At 49.0% G+C, this 23,135-nt stretch overlaps 1 protein-coding gene and 1 long non-coding RNA gene across 2 annotated transcripts; one reads left to right on the top strand and one right to left on the bottom strand.

Annotated features, from left to right (window-relative positions):
* Positions 1 to 18,315: 18,315 nt before the first annotated feature.
* Positions 18,316 to 19,739, top strand: LOC112269937. Its single transcript, XR_002962199.1, has 2 exons — positions 18,316 to 19,189; positions 19,472 to 19,739. It is a non-coding gene; the product is annotated as an uncharacterized LOC112269937 (long non-coding RNA).
* A 348-nt stretch (positions 19,740 to 20,087) lies between these two features.
* LOC106865652 (protein ALP1-like) lies at positions 20,088 to 22,155 on the bottom strand. Its single transcript, XM_014896233.2, has 4 exons — positions 22,072 to 22,155; positions 21,825 to 21,992; positions 20,326 to 21,106; positions 20,088 to 20,242 (listed from the first exon to the last, which is right to left on the bottom strand). Exons 1-4 carry the CDS (start codon positions 22,153 to 22,155, stop codon positions 20,088 to 20,090), a joined length of 1,188 nt encoding a protein of 395 aa, XP_014751719.2.
* Between the last annotated feature and the right edge of the window lie 980 nt (positions 22,156 to 23,135).

The raw sequence follows: 23,135 nt of genomic DNA, 5'->3' as shown, positions 1-23,135 counted from the left end.
CTCCGAAGTATGCTCTAAATGCAATTATTCATTAAACAACATTCCTCAAATCACTACTTCACATGCTGTGACTCAAACTGATTTCACTAATTCACCTGATATTTCTTCTAGCTTTACTACTATTGGTGAATCTTGCTCTGTTGTCACTAACCCTTCACCTAGTGATCTTTCACTGGCTGAAGAAAATGCTAAGTTGAAGAAGCAGATTGAGGCTGGTATCCTCAAGTGTCACCAAGGGACTGAAACGTTGAACCAGATTCTTGGTCTTCAAATTCCTCGCCGACGCAAGGATGGTATCGGTTTTGAGGAGAAGTACAATGCTAATGGTGATGCTTGGCTCCCTGAGCAATATCCCGCTACAAAGTTTGTGCAGGGAAGAGGGAAGTATACTGAGGTTCCTCCATTTGTGGGAAATCTGAATCCCCGCAAGGATGCTTCAAAGCGTCCCAATACTTCACGTGCTTACCCGATATTCCATGTTAATGAATCTTATATTCTGAAGATGGGTAAGGATAATAAAGTGAGAGCTAATTTCACTGGAACCATAATGCGTGGAGAACATGCAAAACCTCAAATCTGGGTGCCAAAATCTGTCATTACATTTTTCCGTAATGCCTTGTGTTCTTCAAGTTCTACTAACATGCAGGAATCCTGAAGACATGGGTGTTTAAACGAGCCTAACTTTCTTCGTAGGCATATGCATCCGGAGGAAGAGAATGGGTCATGGACTCCGGATGTACGAATCACATGACCGGTGAGAAGAAAATGTTTAGCTCTTTAAAACTTGGTCCTCAACATCATGAGAACATCAATTTTGGTGACAATGGTAAGGGAAAGGTAATCGGTCTTGGCAAAGTGGCTATTTCCAAGGAAAATGACCTGTCTATCAATGAAGTACTTCTTGTTGAATCACTTGGATATAATCTTTTATCTGTTGCTCAACTATGTGATAATGGACTAATCGTTTGCTTCACAAAACCATATGTGTATGTTACTTCAGAAAAGGATAACTCTTTTGTCTTCAGAGGGCAAAGAAAGGGTAACCTCTATCTTGTGAATTTTGAAGACTCCTCATACTCACCCCCTACGTGTCTAGTCGCAAAATCCTCACTAGGGTGGCTCTAGCGTAGAAGACTCGGTCATGTGGGCATGAAGAATTTGAACAAGCTTGTCAAAGGCGACCACATCCGAGGCTTGAAGAACGTTTCTTTTGAAAAATATCGTTTATGCAGTGCGTGCCAAGCTGGGAAGCAAATCGGAGCATCTCATCCCGTGAATAACGTCATGTCTACTTCAAGACCTCTCAAGCTGCTTCACATGGATCTTTTTGGTCCTACAACTTACATGAGTATAGGAGGTAACTCATATGGCTTTGTGATTGTTGATGATTATTCACGTTTCACTTGGGTGTTCTTTCTGGATGATAAGAGCACAGTAGTTGAGATCTTCAAGAAGTTTGCACGAAGTGCCCAAAATGAGTTTGAAGTATCCATCAAGGGCGTGCGAAGTGACAATGGAACATAATTTAAGAACCTACAAATGGAAGAATTCCTCGATGAGTACGGTGTGAAGCACGAGTTCTCTGCACCTCATGTTGCTCAACAAAATGGGGTGGTAGAGAGGAAGAACCGTACGTTGATCGAAATGGCCCGGACGATGCTGAACGAGTACAAGACTCCTGACCGTTTCTGGGCTGAAGTCATCAACACCGCTTGTCATGCTTCAAATCGCTTGTATCTTCATCGACTTTTGAAGAAAACTCCATACGAGCTCATCTCCAACCGCAAGCCCGATGTATCATACTTCAGAGTTTTCGGAATCAAATGCTACATCCTCAACAAGAAGAATAGACGAGCTAAGTTTGATTCTAAATGTGACGAAGGTTTCTTCTTGGGTTATCCCTCGAATGCGCATGTTTATCGAGTTTTCAAAAACACTTCCAAAGTTGTTGAAATTACTAAGGATGTACAGTTCGATGAAGCTCACGGCTTCCAAGAAGTGCAATTGCCAATGTCTGTAGATATTGAAGAAATTTCAGGAAATATCCAAAAGATGGCCATTGGTGATATTCGTCCAGAAAAAATCAAGCAAAGTGAATCCGGAAACAACAATGAAGAAGACGTTTCACAAGCTGAAGAACCTAACCAAACCGGAACTTCCACCCCAGCTGAAGAACGACCTGCTGCTTCAAATGAAGCACAACCTAGCATAGCTGGTGGTGAAGTGCATCATCCGAAGATCTGCAAAAGAATCCAGAAGGATCATCCCGTTGATCAAATTCTTGGAGACATCAGAAGAGGTACTCAAATTCGCTCACATGTTTCAAATTTTTGTGAGCACTTCTCTTTTGTGTTTTCAGTTAAGCCGAAGATGACAGATGAAGCATTGTCGGATCCGAATTGGGTAATGGTTATGCATGAAGAACTGAATAACTTCAAGAGAAATGAAGTCTGGACCCTTGTGGAAAAGCCAAGACAAAATGTCATCGGCACCAAATGGGTGTTCAGGAATAAGCAAGATGAAGACGGAATCGTCGTGAGGAACAAAGCACGACTGGTTGCACAGGGCTTCACTCAGGTTGAAGGTTTGGATTTCAGTGAAACCTATGTCCCTGTTGCACGTTTTGAATCCATTAGAATTCTTCTTGCATATGCTAATCATCATGACATAATTTTATATCAAATGGATGTGAAAAGTGCATTCTTAAATTGTGAAATTGAAGAACTTGTTTATGTTGAACAACCTCCTGGTTTTGAAGATCCAGAACATCTTAATCATGTCTATAAACTTGATAAGGCACTCTACGGCTTGAAGCAAGCACCTCGAGCCTGGTATGAATGCCTCAGAAAGTTCTTAGTCAAAAAGAGTTTCAAAATTGGTAAAATTGACCCAACACTTTTTACAAAGATATTGAATGATGATCTCTTTATGTGTCAAATATATGTGGACGATATTGTGTTTGGTTCCACTAACCCTGATTTCAGCGAAGAATTTGGAAAGATGATGACGGAGAAATTTGAGATGTCTATGATGGGAGAATTGAAGTTTTTCCTCGGTGTTCAAATCAAGCAAATGAAGAATGGAATCTTCATCTCTCAAACGAAGTACATCAGAGACATGCTGAAGAAATTTGGGATGGAATCTGCTAAGCAAATTGAAACTCCAATGCCCACAAACGGTCATCTAGACCTCAACACCACTGGTAAACCTGTAGATCAAAAGGTTTTTCGTTCCATGATTGGCTCATTGCTTTATCTTTGTGCATCTAGGCCAGATATCATGTTGAGTGTTTGCATGTGTGCAAGGCTTCAAGCAGATCCCCGAGACTGTCATCTCATGGCTGTGAAGAGAATCCTCAGATATTTAGTTCACACCCCATTCTTGGGTCTCTGGTATCCCAAAGGAGCTTCTATTAATCTTGTTGGCTATTCTGACTCAGATTATGCCGGTTGCAAGGTTGACAGAAAATCCACTTCCGGCACTTGCCAATTGCTCGGAAGATCCTTAGTGAGTTGGTCTTCAAAGAAGCAGAACTCTATTGCTTTGTCGACGGCTGAAGCAGAATATGTTTCAACAGGCAGTTGTTGTGCCCAACTTCTTTGGATGAGACAAACTCTCAAAGACTTCGGTATCTCAGTGGATGCTGTTCCTCTTCTGTGTGACAATGAGAGTGCCATAAAAATTGCCAACAATTCCATCCGACATTCTCGCACGAAACACATTGATATTCGACACCATTTCCTCAAAGATCATGTGTCCAAAGGAGAAATTTGCCTAAACCATGTGAGGACAGACAAACAACTCGCATATATCTTCACCAAACCACTTGACAAAATCAGATTCTGTGAGCTGAGGAGTGAACTAAACATCTTGGATTCCCGGAATGTCTCGTGAAGACTTGCATACTTGTGAATACTCTTGCATTCATGTTTACTTCACCTGCATTGTCTTCAGTTTTTCTATTCCTCAGTTTGTGTTATCTGTTCTTCGTTGTCGTTTGTATTTAGTAGGTTTAGAAGCCTGTTATTTGCCTCTTTTTTCAAATTCATCTGCGCAGTTATTCTTCACTGCTGTTGCCTCTTGCTGCCAGATGAAAATGAAACTTAAGGACACCTTAGAACCCATCTATCTTATCTTTTTCGTGTCTGTACACAAAGTCTGTTCATCATAATTCTAGTATCATCAAAACCTTTGCCGGTGATGCAAGAATTTTCATTCTTCAAAAATGAGTTTTTTTTCCAGTAAAACCGTCAGTCTTCAAAGTTCCGAAGAATACAACTTTAACGGATTCTTCATTTTAGCCATAGTCTTCACGAATCTTTCCGAATGGTAAATCTTATCCCTAAGGAAATTTAGACCGTAAGGGGAAATCCTAACGGAAATTTTGGGATAAAAAGATACCGGTAAGATCCACCTTTTTCACCTCCCTATATAAGGACTTCCACCCCTCCTCGGAAAAATCACCTCAGCCCCCAAATCCACCGCTCTCTCGTGCCCGAAGCTCTCGCGACCTCGTCTCTTCGTCGCGAACGCTCGGACGCATTCTTCAAGCTCGGATCTTCAGCGCCGCCGCCGTTCTACATTGATTCAAGTCAGGAATTCTAGGCAAGCATCGTTTTTCTCCTCTTACATCGATTCCGCGTAGCAAACTCATCTAAAATCCTCGTTTGCTGCAGTAGATTGACCGCTCTTGCCGAGTTAGGGCTTTGCGGTTAGGGTTTCGGTGATTTCTCTGTTCTTCGCCAAGCTCATCCTATTCTAGGTACACTTCAAATCTTCATTAGATGAATTCTCACTCTGGTAGATTGCTATGTTTGCGTAGATTGATGTGCTACGTATTTCCGAAGTTCTAGCTAAACATATTTAGGTTGAAACTCTCTAGTTTTTTTTCAGTTTAGTTCTGTATAGTTGTCTTCGTTCAAGAACAGAGCTGTCATTCTTCACAAACATAGTCAATCTGCTTCAACTAAAAACTCTTTGTCAAAATCGTTTTGTTGCTGAGAATTTGTGTACTTCTTGTCTATTCTTCGTATCCTCTATTTCACAGGTGTCACCATGTCTGATTCAACCCGCTCTAGCAATGAGTCTGACAGAGAAGAACGGTACCAGTTTGACTCAACGCCTGAGCCCTCACCGCCGGTTTCTCCCAGAGTAAACATTGAAGACTCAGATGAAGAAATTGAAGACCCTGTGCCTCTGAGATTGACCCCCTCTCCTGGTGTGCGCCTGAAGTATGCCATCAACTCCCCACGGCATGGTGAAGTATTGCCCAGTCGTGGAAAGAAAGTGGCATCGAAGCCCAAGGCAGAAAAGAAGGAGAAGGTGAAGAAGTTCAAGGATGTGCCTGCTCCCACTGCTGAAGAAATCTTTGTCTTCTATTCTTCAGAAGAAGATGTGGAAGGGGAGACCAGGATGAAGAGAAAGCACCGCCTCCAGCACATCATCCGCAGGCACTCCCATGTGCTAGCCGCTGAGATTCGGAGAAGGACCAAAGAAGCAGAAAGTGACAGCTTATATTTTCCGGCTCCCAAGCTGGGAAACTTCAAGATTGCCCGCAAGGAAGGCGGACCTCACCGTGAGGAATTCAACAGAAGAGCTCTGCAGATCATCAGAGATATCAACTATGTTGACCTCTACAAGAAGCCCAAGTCCAAGAAAACTTCAGACACTGAGGACAGCGATGTGTTCCTGTCTGAACCAGCCGTTGAACTGTGCGGTCCTGCCAGAGCATCCAGGATTAGAGGTTCTTCACTGCCTCCTCTTGCGCCTCGCAACAAGCCCAGTGAAGTCTCCAAGGGCAAGGGCAAGATGCCTGAGAAGAGGAAAGCCGCTGAAGACGCAGAGAAACAGTTCCAGAAGGATCTGAAGAAAGCTAGGAAAGCCTCTGCTGTTGGAACCGGTTCCTCATCCAAGGACGCTGCTGCTGCTACTGCTGCCGCCATGGCCTCTGGAGAAGTTCCATATCCTCCTTAAGTTGTTCACATTGATCCAGTTCCGCTTGCTGCTTTCAATGAAGGAACGCTCCCGGATTCCCTCATGAGCCATGTTGAAGGCCTGATCGCTGCCAAGAGTCAGGCTGAGGAATGGGAGAGGAACCGCAGCGAGCGTGTTGCCAGGCAGTTAAAAAAAAAGACCGTGCTGAGAAGAAACGTGTTGAGAAGGAGAAGACAGAAGCTGCCTTGAAGGAGAAGAAAGCTGCTGAATTGCAGAAGAAGAAGGCTGAGAAGGAAGCCGAAGAAAAGAAAAGGGCTGACCTCATCGCCCTGAAGAAAGAAAAAGAACTTGCGTTGAAAACTCAAGCTGAGCTTGAGAAGAAGAAGAAGAAGAAAGCTCTGCTCGCTGAGCAGATGAAACAAGCAGTCGAAAGCCTGAAGGCTGATAAGGCTAAGAGTGAAACAAGGAAGAAAGCCGCCGAGAAAACGCCTGAAGTACAGGGCGGAAATGAAGAAGTTGATCGGGAGAAGACAGAGTATGAGAAGACGATGGATGCATCTCGTGAGACCCGTCGTGAGATTGGTCTCAAGGCCAGACATGATTCAGCTGCCCCCTCTGACACTGAAGAAAGTCAGGATTTACCTCAGACTGTTCCATCAAAGAAGATCACTATGACTCGTCAGGCGTCTCAGATTGCTGAAGTGAAGAAGACTGCCAAGGAGTTTGGTCTGAGGATCAAAGTTCCCGCTGGAAGAAGCACCTCCACTTCATCATCTGCGGTAGTTTCTTTGAAGAAAGCTATTGACATACGTGTGCCAGATACATCAACTGTCAAGTTTATTTCACTTGCTGAGGAACAGGAACAAGCTGCTTCATCCCCCACAGTACTGTCTGAGCACACCGCTCAACAGGAAGAAGGAGATGAGGTGCTGGGGAAGAACCAAGATGACCTCACCGGTCCTGAAGAACCTCCCACCAGTAGCTCGTTGCCTCGCACTGAATGAGTTGATGCCTCTGCTGAAGAAGGAAGAACTTGTGACTTCGAAGCTGAAGCCACTCATGATTTGCATGCCAATGATGCAGAAACTGATGCAGATGCTCCCGTGCCAACACCGAAGTTCGTGTGAAGAAAGTTGTTAAGAAGAAGAAGAATGTTGCCTTGTCTAACCCGTCCGACCTAAATTCCTCAAGTGATGAGGAGAAGGAACAAGAGAAGGAAGAAGAGAAGAAGGAAGAGAAGAAGGAAGAAGAGAAAGACCCCGCGCAAGCCTCTGATAATCTAATGGAGATTGACCGTCTGCCAGAAGATCTGCTCAAGCCTGCGCCGAAGAAGAGACGATTCGGAATCGCTAAGGATCGTGAAGATAGGAGACTCTCACGAATGCTTGTGAGATCTCAATCTATGACTGAAGATAACCGTGAGCTGTTGTCTCCCAAGCCAAAGATGCCTATATCCTCTGACCGAGAGAAGGTTTACTTCAAGGCTCTGAAGAATGCTGAGCTTCGCCTCGTGAGGCTGGAGAATGGGCTGAAGTACAAGGAGGAGAGATCAGCTGAAGATCGGAGATTATGGTCTTTTGAACAGCAGGACTACTATGCGCAGATTCTTCTGCCAAGGACCCACTTTGCCAAGATGAAGTACATCAATGATAAATGGTTCGCCACCAATCGTCAGAATGGAGTCATGACTGCCGCGAATGCTCTTAATGATCTGCATCTGCTCAAGTTTGTTCAGACCTGCCAGAATTGGAATGATGAGCTGATTCTTCAGTTCTATGCTAGTTTCGGCAGAAAGGTCTGCAAATTTGAAAACAACTCAAAGGGCTACAACATCTACTGGATGACAGATGGTGACAATCACAGCTACACCTCCAGGCACTTCAAGGATTTCCTTGGTCTCGCTGAATTCGATGGCCAACCCAAGATCCATGAAGAACAGGCTGCCTCAGATGAAGAAATTGCCATTCTCTATGAAGAAGGATTTTCTGGCGCCTATGGAGGACTGGCTGGGTTAAAACCTGAAGTGAATATTCTAAATGACATTCTCCGTTTCACTCTCTCTCCCAAGTAAGGCAGCTCCAGCGAGATAGCCGGTCTTCACCGCAATTTGCTGCTTGCCGTACACAAGGATGAGAAGAAAGATTTTGGAGACTATATTCTTCAGACCATCACCATGCCTCAGCAGACCGTGTGCGTGCTCTGCCCTATGCACCCCAGATTATAAAGATCATCCTGCAGTTGTCTGAGAAACGCTTTGAGTTGGAGCATCAGCACAAGTACTTTTCGCTGAAGCCTCAAGATCTAGAGCCATCTGTGCTTCCTCCTACCTCAGTATCTGATCGCCCGAAGTCTTCACAGCCTATTCCGTCACAGCCGCAGCTGAAGCAAGCCCTTCGTCCATCTGATTCTCAGTATGAGACTAGCTCCGGCATGGATGGTTCCCTGAAGAATCTCGTTGTGAAGCTCTCTCGCAAAATTGACGATCAGCAGGATCTCCTTGAGAAGCAGGCCGCTCTTTTCAAGAATCAGCAAGTACTGCTCAAGAAGCTGGTGTCCCGCGAGAGAAGACCAATGGCTTACTTCAAGACTTTCTCACCAAGCACTACCCCGACGTTCTAAAGCCTGAAGACAGCGAAGCTACACCAAGCTAGTAGTCTTCAATCTTTTTGGCGTCTTGATGCCAAAGGGGGAGAAGGAGTCAGGGAGAGGTTTCGCTTTATTTGATGCAGGGGGAGTTTTGCCTTTATCTGGTTCTTCGTCTTCGTCGTCCTAAAAACTTAAGTCCTATCTGTGTGGTTTAAAACTCTTGGTTGTGCTGAAGTACACTTAATATTGCCTCTTGCATGAGGATTCTGAAATGCCTGTAGTAAATTTAATCTTCATGCATTTTCGTTCCTCATGCATGATGTTTACTTCAATACATGTTGGTGCTGCATCTGTTTACTTCAATTTATGAGCATGTATGAATTCTTATTATTTCTGCTCTAACATTGTACACGATGCACACCCTTGCTTCTAAAGAATATGAAGATTTCCTCACACTCCTAAAGCTCTTTGCACTTGCATTCAAACGCAATCTAAATAGTGCATATCTTCAGGGGGAGTCTTCATATAACTCAGAAGCTAAAATCTTCACACATAATTTTTCCCATCTTTGAAGTTTTAACCAGTGTTGTCATCAAACACCAAAAAGGGGGAGATTGAAAGGGAAACCTTGCCCCTGTATGGGTTTTGATGAATGATGACAACATGGTTGAGGAACTAATGAGTTACACGGAGTGTTTCAGGTTTTAGTTTCTCAGAAGAGTTGGTTTAACTAGCATCGATGACCCCTAAAAATTGAAGTACAGGTACTGACGCGAAGTATGAAGAACTCAGTGAAGAACAGTGAAGAACGTGAAGCATATCATTCTTCATAAGTCTTTTCGTAGCTTTTTTTTCCTTCACTTGAGTATAGGAACGCCGTACTATTAAGGGGGGTTTGAAGTGTGGAGCTGGTATAGGTGAAACCTATTCTTCATGTTCAGCTTAGGCGAAAACCATTTTCTGTGTGAGTGTTTTTCGTCGGAGTGAAGAATGAAGCATTTCAGGCTTCACAAAAACTTCCGCGTGAAGTCTTCACTCTGAGTTCAAATGTGTTTGAAAATTTGCCGCTTTCGTGCTTGACCACCTAATCTAACCGTTGTGAGACAAAGTGATAAAGTGTGAGCTGAAAGCTCAAAGTTCACTTTATCCAACGGGTCACAACGGCTAGATCAGCCGTGGCCAAGGCTATATAATTGGTAGCCCTGGTGACTGTCTTCAGTCTTCAGTCTTCATTTTGAAACATGTGTTTTCCGTCTCCAGTCTTCATTTTGAAGAAAGAATTAAAACGGTTACAACAGCAAATTCTGCTTTAGCTCCACTAAAGAATTTAGTTGTAGCTTTTCAATAGCCCCACTATTAAAATTTGTATGGGCTAGCCAAAAACTAGAGCACTCGTCTCAAATTTTTAGTGTGTGTAGGACCAAAAAATCTCGAAAAACAAATAAAACACTCGGTCCATGGACTCCAACCCTAAAACACTCACGTTCCCAGCTCCTCTAGACCTGGCAACATACATATGTTCATCAAATTTCTTGATTATTATCATGTTCTTTCATTAAATTATCCATATTTTTATGTATTTTTTTTTGTAAATCCGCTATCTGGTATAGCTTCGCTATAGCTTGTTAGTTGTTTTTAAAAAGACACCGCTATTTGAAACCATGGGCTTGATCAACAAATGTTGTATGGTAGCACAAGTTTTTTGTTTTTCGAAACGGATGGTAGCACAAGTTGATTCAATTTGGTGGTGCTCTTTGTGCACTGGGCGCCCTTGTGCACTTGGTCTGGAGCTCCGGGTCAAAACTCCAGGTATGTTCTTTGGTTCACATGGCAATGCCCATGTATAGGCCTCGCTTCTTTGTTGAAAGACAAATTGCTGACATTTTCTACGGACTATGGGTGAAAAACTAAAAGCCCATGGTCTGGCTTTTAATGGTTAGATAAGGCGACGACGATAAATCCTTACCTGGAGGCGTTGCTATTGGAGATCCATTCTGGTGGTCTTTGTGTTGCTAAGAACAGTCTTTTTATTGCGAGGGATAGGGTGTTTTATTTAGATTGGAATAATGTCTTTACAATCCTCAGCGAGGAGCTCAGCAATGGTCGGAGGTGACTCTAGCTGCAAAACCACAGCAACTACACCTCTCTTAGAATAACTAGCTCAAAAGTAAGCTACTCTATTACACTCCTTATTCACTAGAAGAAGACGAAAATCAACCATGCGTCTGAGAACAGAAAGAGCCTCTTGCAGCAGATGGCTTCCAGATTTGAGTCCTTGGATCAAAGGCTTAGAGTCAGACTCAAGGATCGTCGGCATGACGCAACGCAACGCTCTTGGCGCAGCATCGATCGGCTTCCAATGAGCTGGCACAAGGTGGTAGCTTCTCCCAAGATGTTAGCAGGACCTGCCCAATGCAATTTCTGATAACACAACCTGTAAAGGCATCAGCGGTATTATGATCATACGTCGAGGCAACGTCAACTTCGCCCAACCAGCAGGAGGTGGGGTCCAAGCCGCTATCACACGAACCGTTCACGGCGGAGGCAAGGTCCCCGGCTCCAGACTTTTTCCATTGCCATCATGACCGATAGCAAGCATTGACTCTCCATAAGCAGTGAGGAATGAGGGCGACCGTGAGGCAAGACAATCGCCCTTCGCATAGTGCCGGCTGTTGTAGTAAAATAAAATCTTTACATGGACCGGGTCGTAAATCCTACGTGGCGACGATTAAGTCAACATTTGCTAAACATTAGTCAAGACGCCCACGTGACGTGGTCAATACTACGTAGCAAAGGAAGACAAATCAATAAGTTAAACTTCTCATGCCATGGTCAAAGGATGGAATAAGCTAGAGTAGGGACAAGAAAGGTATGGGGATGAGCTCAAGCCAATGGTAGACCTGGACATCTCCACGTCCAAAGCAGCGAAAAACGCCCCCACCTGAGTCTTGAGGGCAGGAAGGGCACCCACGGCCTCGACCAAACCCTTCACCTACAAAGAAGAGGGAGTTAGCACAAATCTAACCCAAATGACCAAGGAAGATACGTCACGGATGCTCACCAGCTCCAGTGTAATGAAAGGGTCTCTCGCTCCATCCTCGGTCGTCGGAAGTGCTCCATCCCTCACTTGAGTCGGGGGCTCGCCCTCAAGAACCCCGGGCTCCGTGGCCCTCGCACCTGAAAACAAACCAAGGAGATCATGTCAAAATCATTCGGAAAAAGAATCACGTGACCAAAAGAGAAGGGCACTCACCCGAGGTAGGAGCATCCTCCTCGGGACGCTTATGACCAATGGAGAACACCTGGACGCCCGCACCGCTGGCTCCGGTCGACAACTCCACCACTGAGTCACTCCGAAGCCGAAGCCCCGTCTCACGAGTGAAAGCCTCAACTTCGTGACTTGAAGGAGGAGGAACTTCCTCAAGTCCAATCTTCCCCTTCATGTGCAGGTCCAAGGTCACCCTCATCGGGGACCTCGACTCGCCCACGATGAGATCCGCCGAATCCACCGGGGCGTAGTCAAGAGAAGGAGAACGAGTCGGGGGAGCCTTCCTCTTGCATCCACTCGACGGACGAGGTATCTTGGGGACCGGCGCGACAGGCACCGCCAAACCCCGCACCGCCGTTCCCACCTTCGCCTTCCCACAAGAGTCCCATAACTTGGATCCCACCGCCAACATCAACGGTGTAGCCAAGTGGGAGTAGCGATCGCCCACTTGGAGAAGGCGACCAAGCTTTGGGTCCTGTCGCATCGGCACCATCTTCCCGAAGCACTTCGCGATGATGTTGTGGCATCCCCCCTCACTGATCTTGGTCTCGTAGTCGCGGTGCTCCGGTCCGCCGTTTGGACCAATCAGCTGCGCGGCCCACAATGCCGCCCTCTCCTCGGAAAACGTCGCTGAAAAAGACAAGCCAAAATTGTTAAGTACCTTCACAAGGGAATACAATCAAAGCACGAAGGGGAGAGGAGTGCCACTCACGTGCGGTGACGAGCTGTGGAGGACAGAAAGATCGAGGGATCCCAATCTCGGACCTCGAACGGCTCCTCATCATGAAGCGCCGCCATCACCATCTCCTCCATGAGGTCACGAAAGCTACTCTCGGCAGACACCTTCCAGAGGTCGGCCGACCGAGGATCGCCGGGGTGAGACACCTCCCTCAGGCCTTCGGCCCCAGAGTGCCGAGGGAGATCACCCGTGTGCCAAAGACTGGTCTTCGAGGCCCGAAGGAGAAACCACTGGGACTCCCACTTGACGAACAACCTCTCCGCGCTCTTCCTCGGCATGAGCAGGAAGTCGTCCCCAAAGCCGGAACGAAGCCTCAGGTTCACCGAACCAAAGGCGCTCAGAGCAAAGCCGTCCGGAGTGAGCAACTCGCTCACCTCCACGGTGAAGTAGAACAACAGAAGCTTCATCGAAGGCTCCTCGTGAAGCGCCGTCTCACACAGCCACCTGAAAACGTTCAACCTCACGATCGTCGACGGGTGAAGCTACGCCAACTCGATGCCGTACGTCTCCAAGAACTCCAGCAAGAAAGGGTGAACAGGCACACACATGCCGGCGTGGAACCAAGCCGAGAATGCCACGATGCATCCCGGACGCCGCCGCTGGTCGAACCTAACCTCCTCGCCATCGGGCAGGATACCGCCCCCCTTGGGAAAGTATCCCGCCTCCTCCAGCTGGGCAAGATCCTCGGAGCTCATCGACGAAGGAAGAAGTTGGTCGTGCGCCCAACCTCCACCGTCCACCGGCACCGTCGGGACCAAGGGAGGACCACCGCGAGGGCGGAAGGAGACCTTCTTCTTCTGTGACGGTTGGTTCGCCGCAAGCTGCGCCGCGGATCCCTTGGAAGACCCCCTCGGCGGCTCACCGGCTGGATGCTCAACATCGGGTCCCGCCATCTCACCTGCAAAAGACCCACCAAAAATTAGCAAAGTGCAGAAAAATTCCGAAAGAAGACAAGATAAGGGGGAGCCAAGCTCCTCGGGCCAAGACGACCTGCCACATCGCTAAAGCAAAAAAAACAGGGGGTGGGGCCGAGCCCCTCGGGCCACCCGGCCCGCCCAACACAAAACAAAGAAGAAGAGAAGCCCCTCAGGCCGGAACTCCCGGCCCACGGAGCCGCAGCAAAAAAAGGGAAGAGGGCCAAGGCTCCCCGGTCGCCGGCCCGACTGCCCTCCGGCCCATGTAAGCAAAAAAAAAAAAGAAAGGGAGGAGATGGGGCAGACTGCCACCCACGCCCGCCAAGTGTTTGGCGAAAAGACGGCGCCGAGACCACGCCCCGCCAACGTCTCGCGGCGCCTGGGCCGTGTCTTGCACGCGCCTCGCCGCGTGCACCACGCGCCGTGAAGGGCCGCGCCGCGGTCACGCCGCGCCCAAACCAAGCCATGCTAGCGCCGCGCACGCGCCCCGCCGCGTCAGCGCCAAGCCGCGACCGCGCCCGCGCCGGTGCCCTGCCGCTCCCGTGCCGTGCTCGCGCCGTGTGCACACGCGCCGATGCCTCGCCCGCACCGCGCACGTCCAGACCGCACCCCCACCGGGTGCCCTGTAGTGCTCGTGCCGTGCCCGCGCCGTGCGCGTCCACGCTGGTGCCTCGCTGCGTGTCGTCGCTCGGTGCTCCGACACCGGGGGCGTGCAGCCACGTCCCCCTTTTAGGTTCGGTAGGGGCGTATGGGGCGGAGACCCGGTTATCGCCGGCACGGTCGATGAGGCCCTATGGGGCCGGTGAGACCAAGTTCCAAGAGGGCGCACTAGTACCAGAACAAATGCACACCCGTTTTTTACCTAGGTTCGGGCCACCCGGAGGTGTAAAACCCTACGTCTTGCTTGTCTGAACTGATATTGATTGCGGATCAAGCATTTACAAGTTCTTGCCGGGCTAGTTCCCGGGCTTTCTCTCAATGTCTAAGTACTCCTTGCTATTCTCTGCTTGCTATCTACCGGAACCAACTGATCAACTCACTATCCTCCCAACTGCCTGACCCGTCAACCCTCTAACCCCCTTGACCGATGGCATGGGTTCTCCTTTTATACACAAGGGGATGCCACATGTGCCACGGTGCATGGGCTACAAGTGTCCAACGGGGAGGCACGCAGCTCTCCCCGGTAAGCTGGTGGCATGCATGGGTGCCACCTCCGCTGCTAGGGGCCTAAGACCCAAGGGTAGGATTGGACAACCACTGTTCCTTGGATCGGACGGGTAACTACCCGTCGGTCGGCTCATTTACTGAGCCGCGCGCCTTACTCCTTGCCTTCGTGGGACCGCGCGTTCCGCGCCCGCCACGCGCCTGTGCGGCGCTGCCCAGTGGACCCCACGACCCGAGGCGGGGGCACGCGTCCGGGAACCCCCAGTCCCCGCATGTCGGCCCGGAAAGCACCCGGGAACCTCCTCCCGGGAAGCAGCTTCCCGGGAGTTGCCTAAGCGGGAATATTCCCGGAAGCCCTGCGAGCCCCTTTCGGGCTGGTAGCTTGCCGGGAAGCTCGTCGGCGCTCCCCGGGATGAGACCTTCCCGGGAACCCGGGGGAGGGGCCCACGCGCCGCGCAGCGGTTGTACCCCGGGTGCCACTGGTGCGACACCGCGCCCGTGCCGCACCAGCGCCCTGGCCCGCGCATGCCGTGCCTGCACCGTGCGTGCCCGCGTCGGTTCCTTGCCCTCGCAAGCCGCGCCTGTGCCATGCGCCTCCAGGCCGCGCCCACGCCGGCGCCCTACCACGCGCATGCCGTGCATGTGCCGTGCGTGCCCGCGTCGGTCCCTCACCCGCGCAAGCCGCGCCCGCGCCATGCGCGTCCAAGCTATGCCCGCACCGGTACCCGGCCGACCTCGCGAGGCACCCGTGCCCAAGCCACGCCGAGACGCACCAAAGGTGTTCGACCGTGTGCCCGCAAGGTTCGCCGAAAACCAAAAGGCATCAAAAGCTAGGCCACAAAGATCCCCTCACCTTCACAAGAGCAGGAAGGGCGCGGCCGGCGACGAGGATCTCCCGGGAGAACTTGGAGGCACGACCGGCACCTTGCTCCAAACGGCCTCGGGCGTACCCCGCGTCCCCCCGAAGACTCAGTGATGGAAAGCCTCTGCGGTTGCGCCTCGGCAACCAACACGACCTCCGTCGTAGGAGAGAAGTGGCTAATGCCCCTGCGGAGCTCCCTACTACACCAAGCCCTTGAAGGAATGCCGGATGCCGTCGAACGCGTCTTTGGCACCGGGCAAGCCAAACAAGTATGGTGCGAAGCTTCTCAGTGCCCAAGGTCTCCATTTTATAGGCCACCGGAGCCCCTAGGTGTTCGGGCCGGGCCAATGGTGCGGCGACACCTTGCCGTCCTTCTCACCAAGGAACAGGACAAAGGGGAGGGAAGAAATGGGAACCCCCTTTTCCCTAAAGGAAGATGGCCTGGCCGAAGGAGGGCGCCCCGCGCGCGGGTTCCGTATCCTCGCTGCGCCGATGTCACCCCCAGTGACGAGCTTCGACTGCAAAAGGCAAAGTGAGGACCGTTCGGTCCCCTCCCGTACGAAGGAAGACGATAGCACAGGGCCGTCCGATCTAGGGTGCACCCCCGCCTGTGGCCGTCGGATCTCCCACTTATTCGCGAACCGGTATCGGGCCCAGCTGGGCCGAGCCCAAGAAGTCGGCCTGTTAAAAAAAAGAAGAAGAAGTGTGGCGCGCCCGAAGGCAGCCCACGCTCTGGTCCAACTCGTGCGCGAAGCCGGCCCAGTCCGCGTCCGCGCACGCGCAAGGCCAGCCCGGCTGGCCCATGCGGCCGACAAGGCTCAAGGAAAATTGCAAAATAGCCCAAGATTTTGGGAGAATTACCAATAAAACCTCGGAAATTTCGGGGAGGCCCGCAAGGGCCCTGATTTTTGCAAAAGTCCTCCAGGACACTGGATTTCTCGCAGAGAGACCCCTGGGGTCCCGGTTTTTGCTAAAATACCCCCCGAAACTCAATTTCTCGAAGAGAAATTCGCCGTAGGCATGGAATTTCCCCGAAACGCCTCCAAGGCTCCTATTCTTTGCAGGAAAACCACCAAGTACCTCTGTCCCTCACAAGGGAGCCTGCTAGGGAATTTATCAAAGACGCCATCATAAATACGAGAACGAGAAAAAGGATCAAAAGTCTCGCATCGAAGGTTGACCCGAAGGCATTCTCAATGCCTCCAGCTCAAGGGGGCTACTGTTGTAGTAAAATAAAATCCTTATATGGGCCGGGCCGTAAATCTTACGTGGCGACGACTAATTCAACATTCCGAAGCATGAGTCAAGACGCCCACGTGGCATAGTCAATCCTACATGGCAAAGGAAGACAAGTCAACAAGTCAAGCTTCTGATGCCATGGTCAAAGGGTGTAATGAGCTAGAGTAGAGGGTAAGAAAGGTGTGGGGATGAGGCTTTTGGTCCATGGTGGACCATGAACCAACCCTCACTTTCCCCCTCATGGTGCACACAAAAGTTATGAACCAAGAAACCACTTTTACCATTTTGCCCAGACTTTTCTCTCTCCCCTAAGGATAGCCATGGTCTTTTGTCATGGACCCTAGGCTATAAATATCCTCCATGAGGGCATGTATCATTCACTCTCACTTGAATAAACTTAAGGAGAGAGGGCTAGAGTGCTCCCTCTAAGGTTCGCTCTCGCGTGCCGCTCTCGACTGAAAGTCGATCGGTCTTGAGGAAGCCTTGTAGAGGACTCTAATTTCGAGGTTCCGAACTAATCTTGGTTGGCATGGGCTCGAAGGAGAAGTGGTTGGGTTAGAGTTCCGAGTGTATCCTAACCTCGATACTTGGAAAGACGCGTTCGGTCCAAGTGCGAGGCGGCCCGACAAATCTCTCGCTAAAAGGTGTCTTGGAAAGATCCGTTCGGCCCAAGCCCTTGGCTAACAACCCTCTCGAAGTCTTTCCTAATATAAGATTAACTCGTACCCGCAGGGTCGACCGAACCTATTCAAAAAATATCAACGTGTCAACTTACCCAAGTGTACGGCGATCTTCGCTATAAGACCGGCGTACACGCACTACCTTTATACTCGCAGTTGTGCCATCGAACATTGACACCCCTTACTCTAATTGTTGTCAAGAACGATGACACCAGCAATGAAAAAAAAAGAGCAGCAGCCGCATACGAGTAACTTCGTTCACAGAACTAAGGAGAACCTAAAGCCATTGTGGTCCAGTGTACTCGAACGCCTCCTCGGGCGGTAGCGGCCACGTGATGAAGCAGCTCACGAAGGGCACGAGCTTTTGCGCACTGGACAGTAGCGTGGTATCTAGTTTCTTCTCCCATACCACAGATGATGCAGGTAGGGAGAACGGCGAGCGTGCGCCGCCAGCAGTTGCACTCAGTGCCCACCGCCTCCCTTGCCAATCGCCAGCCAAAAATCTTTATTTTCTCAGGAACTTTGGCGCGCCAAATCACATCCCAAATCGACGTGCTGGAACCTCCCGCGCTACTGCTCGATGCTGGTTGAGGTGGACAGACCCATTCGCGCACTGCCAGAGAGTAAGCGCTCTTAACCGTGAACATCCCCGATTTATCAAAGTGCCAGACTAGGAAATCATCCTCCAGATTTCTTGGAATTTTAATCCTAAGAATCTCAGCTGCATCATGACGGCAAAAGATATTATTGACAACATCCTTGTCCCGTCTGTTTTTACCCGGAATCACGAGGTCAGTAACTCTGCGGACCCTGGAGAGCACACGGGCGCCGGACACTCTGAGACCGTCATCCCGTGGAATCCAGTTATCTTGTCGGATGCGGATGCTCCTGCCCGAGCACACCCGTCAAATAAGACCCTTCTTAAGAAGGTCAAGACCATGAACCACTCCTTGCCATGCCGACGATCCACCCGCAGGGAAAGATGTATCATGAAGGGAGCCCTGTGGAAAATTATTCGCTTTGAGTAGCCGTGCAAAGAGAGTTTCCAGGAATTGGATTAATCGCCAAGCTTGCGTTCCTAGTAACGTCTGATTAAACGCCTTTAGGTCACAAAGGCCCATGCCGCCATGGGACTTTGGCAACATCAACTTGTCCCATGGGATTCAATGAATTTTTCGGACTTTTTTCTCGTCGCCCCACAGGAAATTTCATAAAACCACAGAGGCCTGCTGAAAATTTGAAAGAGTAAATTTCATAAAATACAGGTTTTGTGGCAAGTTTTTCATGGAGGCATAGGTCGTCGGCCACCGCTGCCCAGCTAGCTTTTCCGCCTCCACCCCCTTCTGCTTACCTCCACGGAAAGCTCAGTTCCCAGTAATGTCGAACAACAAGAAGATTCACGAACAAGGAATTGCTGCCCTGTCCCCTCGTCTGGAATTACCGAATTAGGAACCCGCTCCCAATGCCCTGCAACGCCGCTACAATTCAATCATTGGAGCAGGGACAATCAGTAGTATAAACCTGTGGCTCGCCGCTCGCCGTCCCCTCGTTGCAACGCGCTCGTCTTCCTCGTCTCCGGTGGCTCGCCGTCACGCCTCGATCTACTCCGCCACGGCCTCCCCGACCTCACCGACCCGCGCGGGAGCTTCGCCTCGACCTCGCAAGGACACCTCCGCGGTCTCTTGAGGCCGGCGCGTCCTCAACAACCCCCGCCACGGAGCCCCTGCATTGGCGCTGTACCTCACCGTCGCGGCGCCTGTTCCGACCACCCCTGCCCAGACCGACTGCGCCATCGTCCTCCTGGTGAGCCTCTCTTCCTTTCCCCCATTTTTCCCGCCAGATTTCCATGCCATAGCCCGAAAACGCACGAGCGCTGCCGCCGGCGAGCGCCCTGCTCCCTCCGCGTCGTCCATTGTGGGACCCAGCCCAGCACCAGGGGGTGTGTAAAACCGAACCGGAACCGAAAACCGACGATTTCAATACGGTTTTTCCGGTCTTGGTTTCAAGATTCGGTAACCGTTTAGGATTCGGTTTTTTGGTTAGAAGCCAAAAATCGTTCAGTTAACCGAATATAACCGTATGCAGCTAGGCTGGCGCTGAACCAGGCGCACCAGCCACGGTACCACTCCTCGGGGTGACTTTGCTTAGGTTGGAGCTGAACTCAAGCTAGCTGGAGCTGAAAAAAACTAATTTTCTGTTGGAGGTGAACAAGACTTGCTGTTCGTTTAGCATGACAGAGAAACTGTGGCTGCTTCTATATGAAAGTGGAACGTCTGTAATACCCCTGTTTGCTGCAATTTTTGATTAAACGCTGAGTTTGATGATGTAAGCGCAAATGACGAGTTTAAGAGTCGGTTTTGGCGTAAAATAGTATTATTTAACTTTAACAATGAGAAAAATACTACTAATGGATCCATTGTCATAATTAATCGTAGTCCAAATTAACCATACAATGTCATAACAGATAATACTAATATTAAGTACATTTTTCCATGTGACAACCACATGCCCTGGTGGCATGTAGTCCTCATCACGGTCACACTTATCAAAATCCTCATAGAATATCTCACTCTCTCTAATGAAGTTATGAAGTGCCATGCAAGCGATGATAATCTTGGTTTGCTTCTTTATTGGGTAACTCGGGATATCCAATAAGATGCGCCACTTTTGCTTCAACACACCAAATGAGCGCTCAATTACATTACGCAAGTGAGGAATGAGCAAAGTTGAACAACTCTTGTTTACCACTTGGTGGTCGGCCCATGCGGAACTCAAGTAGATGATATTTTTGTCCTCTGTATGGTGCGAGATAGCCGGTGTCATTGGGATAGCCAGAATCGACAAGATAATATTTGCCTGCACCATGATGTATGTGTTAGTACGAAAATAATGCATACATACAAGAATGGTATATGTGTGATGCATCAAAGTAATTGTACCTGCTGGAGGGTGTGGAAATCTCTTCTCGTACTTGTCAAGTGTGTCTCTGAATATCCTTGTGTCATGTGCAGAACCTAGCCACCCGGTTACTATAGAGGTGAATCGCATGTCGAAGTCACATACTGCCATGACATTCTCAGTGGCATACCCATGGCGACCAACATGGTTAATCATCTTATCAGCTGGCACAACAACTAGTATATGTGTACCATCGATTGCACCAATGCAATTGTTGAAGTGTGGATAAAACCTAGAGTCACGAAGCCTGTCATGCATGGTTCTGAATTTGCGATCGAAGGGCCTTATGATGTCTCCTGCCATTCTATTCAAGCATGCCAACACATGGTTGAACTTCCTGTGGATGGTGTCACTTGATCTATGGAAGCGATTGTGCACTTGGCTCACAGATTGGGGGCCACCAACAGTCCATAGAAACATTGCAAGAGCCTCTTCAAAAAACATAAACTTTGTCCCCTTCAAACCATAATGTTCTACCAGCCTGTCATGCAAAGCATCAAAACAAGGCCTGGTCATCCTATACATTTCATAACAGTCTTCTGTAGAGCCCAAAGTATCATAGGCCCACTGCTGACCGGTGCACCTATGCTCCCTCCTCTTCCTTTTGTTAAGATATTTTCTAGCATGCAGGTAGAAACCAAAAAGAACAGTCACATTCCGGTTGCGTCTCTTTTTCCTTAACTTCCTCTTCTCGGCAGCAACATTAATATCTCCATCACTTGAGTCACTTGAGTCACTCTCAGCCTCTGTTGATGAACTCATCTAAAAACATCAGCAAGTAAAATATGTGAGCAACAACAACAAAACAGCAGCAGCAACTATATTTATTTGACAGCAACAATACATCAACATCATTATTTATTTGATAGCAGCATCAACAAAACAACGGCAGCAACAATACAGGCAACAATATTTATTTGACAACAGCAGCAACAATACAGCAGCAACAGAATTTGATAGCAGCAACAAATCTGAAATAAATTGAAGGATACAAATATATTGTTCAGGTCACACACAATAGTACGAAACAGTAGCAGCACACACATGTCTGAAATAAATTGAAGGATACAACACAAAAGTGAATGAATTTCTAATGCCTCTTCCTTTCCACGTACTGCCTCTTCAACCACTGGAGCCTCCCCTCACTAGTCTTCATAGCATAGAAGAAACACCTATTTTCAAGTTTACCAAACAACTTTGTTGCAATATAGTACCCATCACTTGTTTTAGGTGCCCCACACTTGACAACTTCCTCCATGATGGCATCAATATCATTTGCAACCGACACATTGCTAGATGCTTCTGATTTCTCCTCACTAATGGCACGATCAACAAATCTTTTGAAATCCTTTCCATAAGGATCTTTCTTGGGCCTCTTTGGACCGCAAGGTATGGCACTTGCCCCCCCCCCCCCCCCCCCCCAACGCTTCATTTTTGGCATAGGAAGAGGACTAGGTTGAGGGGTTCCTTCATCATCAACCTCCAAGCCAACAATACCATCGACGTCTTGGCGTTCTACAATGTCATCTTCTTCAGCTCCGGGCATCACCGAAGATTTGCCAGTCACACTAGCCTTTTGGAACATTTTCTCTAGCCATTCCAAGTTGTCCGGGGGACCTTTTCGAAAACGTCTAATATCCTTATGGACCTGCATATACAATTCAGTTTTGTTAGTACATAAAGAACAACATAAGATTAAAATGAAAAACTATTTGAAACACACATACCTTGATCAGGTCAGCCCACTGCTCTTCACTAGCTGTTATAGTGTTCTTAACAGGATCCCATCCAAGTCCAGTAGCCTTTGTCATGTAATACACCCATGCTGTCCAGATGCTTTTCAATTCATCCAAACGGTTTTTGAATTGCTTACGGGTATACAGCCTTCCAGTTTGCTTATGGAACTGTTCACTTAAATTTTTATAACCCGTAACGCTCAAAATCTTGGTAGGCCTATTGCCCTAGTTGGCCTCTTTGCAAGCAATCTCACAAAAAACCCTTGCTGCATCGGTATCCCACACAGCCTTTTGGACTTGCTTATCATCCATTATTTCACTTACGACAGAAACATAAAAATCAGTCATGGGACTATACAACCTACAAGCATGTGTACTGGACATGGATGGATCTTAAAATAAATTCACAAACAACATCTTTTGCAGAGAATAGGCATGTGTATTGGACATGGATGGATCATGAATTTGAGACATGGACATAATCAAAGCACCACAGACAACCACACCATTCATCACATACAAACAACCCCAGTTCATGGATACAACAATCACAAAATTTATGCAGAGAAAGTAAGCACTGTAGGGGGCAATCAAAGGGAATGGTGCTCACCTTGGAGGTTGCTTGCTGGTTGAAGAAGCAGGGGCGTCGGCGCGAGATCTGCTAGTCGGAGGAGGAGAAGAGGCTTCGGGCACGGTCGGCCGAGGAGCAGGAGGATGGAACGGCGGAGGAGGTAGATCCGGTGGGGGAGGAGCAGGGGCCGGCGGGGGAGGAGCAGGAGGCGGGCCGGCGGGGGCGGAACCGCAGGAGGCGGGCCGGCGGAGGACGCGACCATGGGTCGATGGAGGGAGGGCCGGCGGGGGAGGAGCAGGAGGCGGGCCGGCAGGCGGCGGGGGATCTGGTTCGCTCGGGAGTTGTGGTCGACGGGGTGGGGAGGAGAACGAGAGAAAAAAACGTTTCGTCTGATATTTCCAGCGAGTGGCAGTTTTGGGTAAATACTGATTAAGTGGTAAGGGCAAAAGGGCGTGGGATTTTATCTCCAGTTTCAGGCGGAACA

Source organism: Brachypodium distachyon, chromosome 1, assembly GCF_000005505.3.
Source record: "Brachypodium distachyon strain Bd21 chromosome 1, Brachypodium_distachyon_v3.0, whole genome shotgun sequence".
In the NCBI taxonomy this organism is placed as follows: domain Eukaryota; kingdom Viridiplantae; phylum Streptophyta; class Magnoliopsida; order Poales; family Poaceae; genus Brachypodium; species Brachypodium distachyon.
Note: the sequence above shows the minus strand (reverse complement) of the source record. Positions and strands in the feature narration are given on the sequence as shown.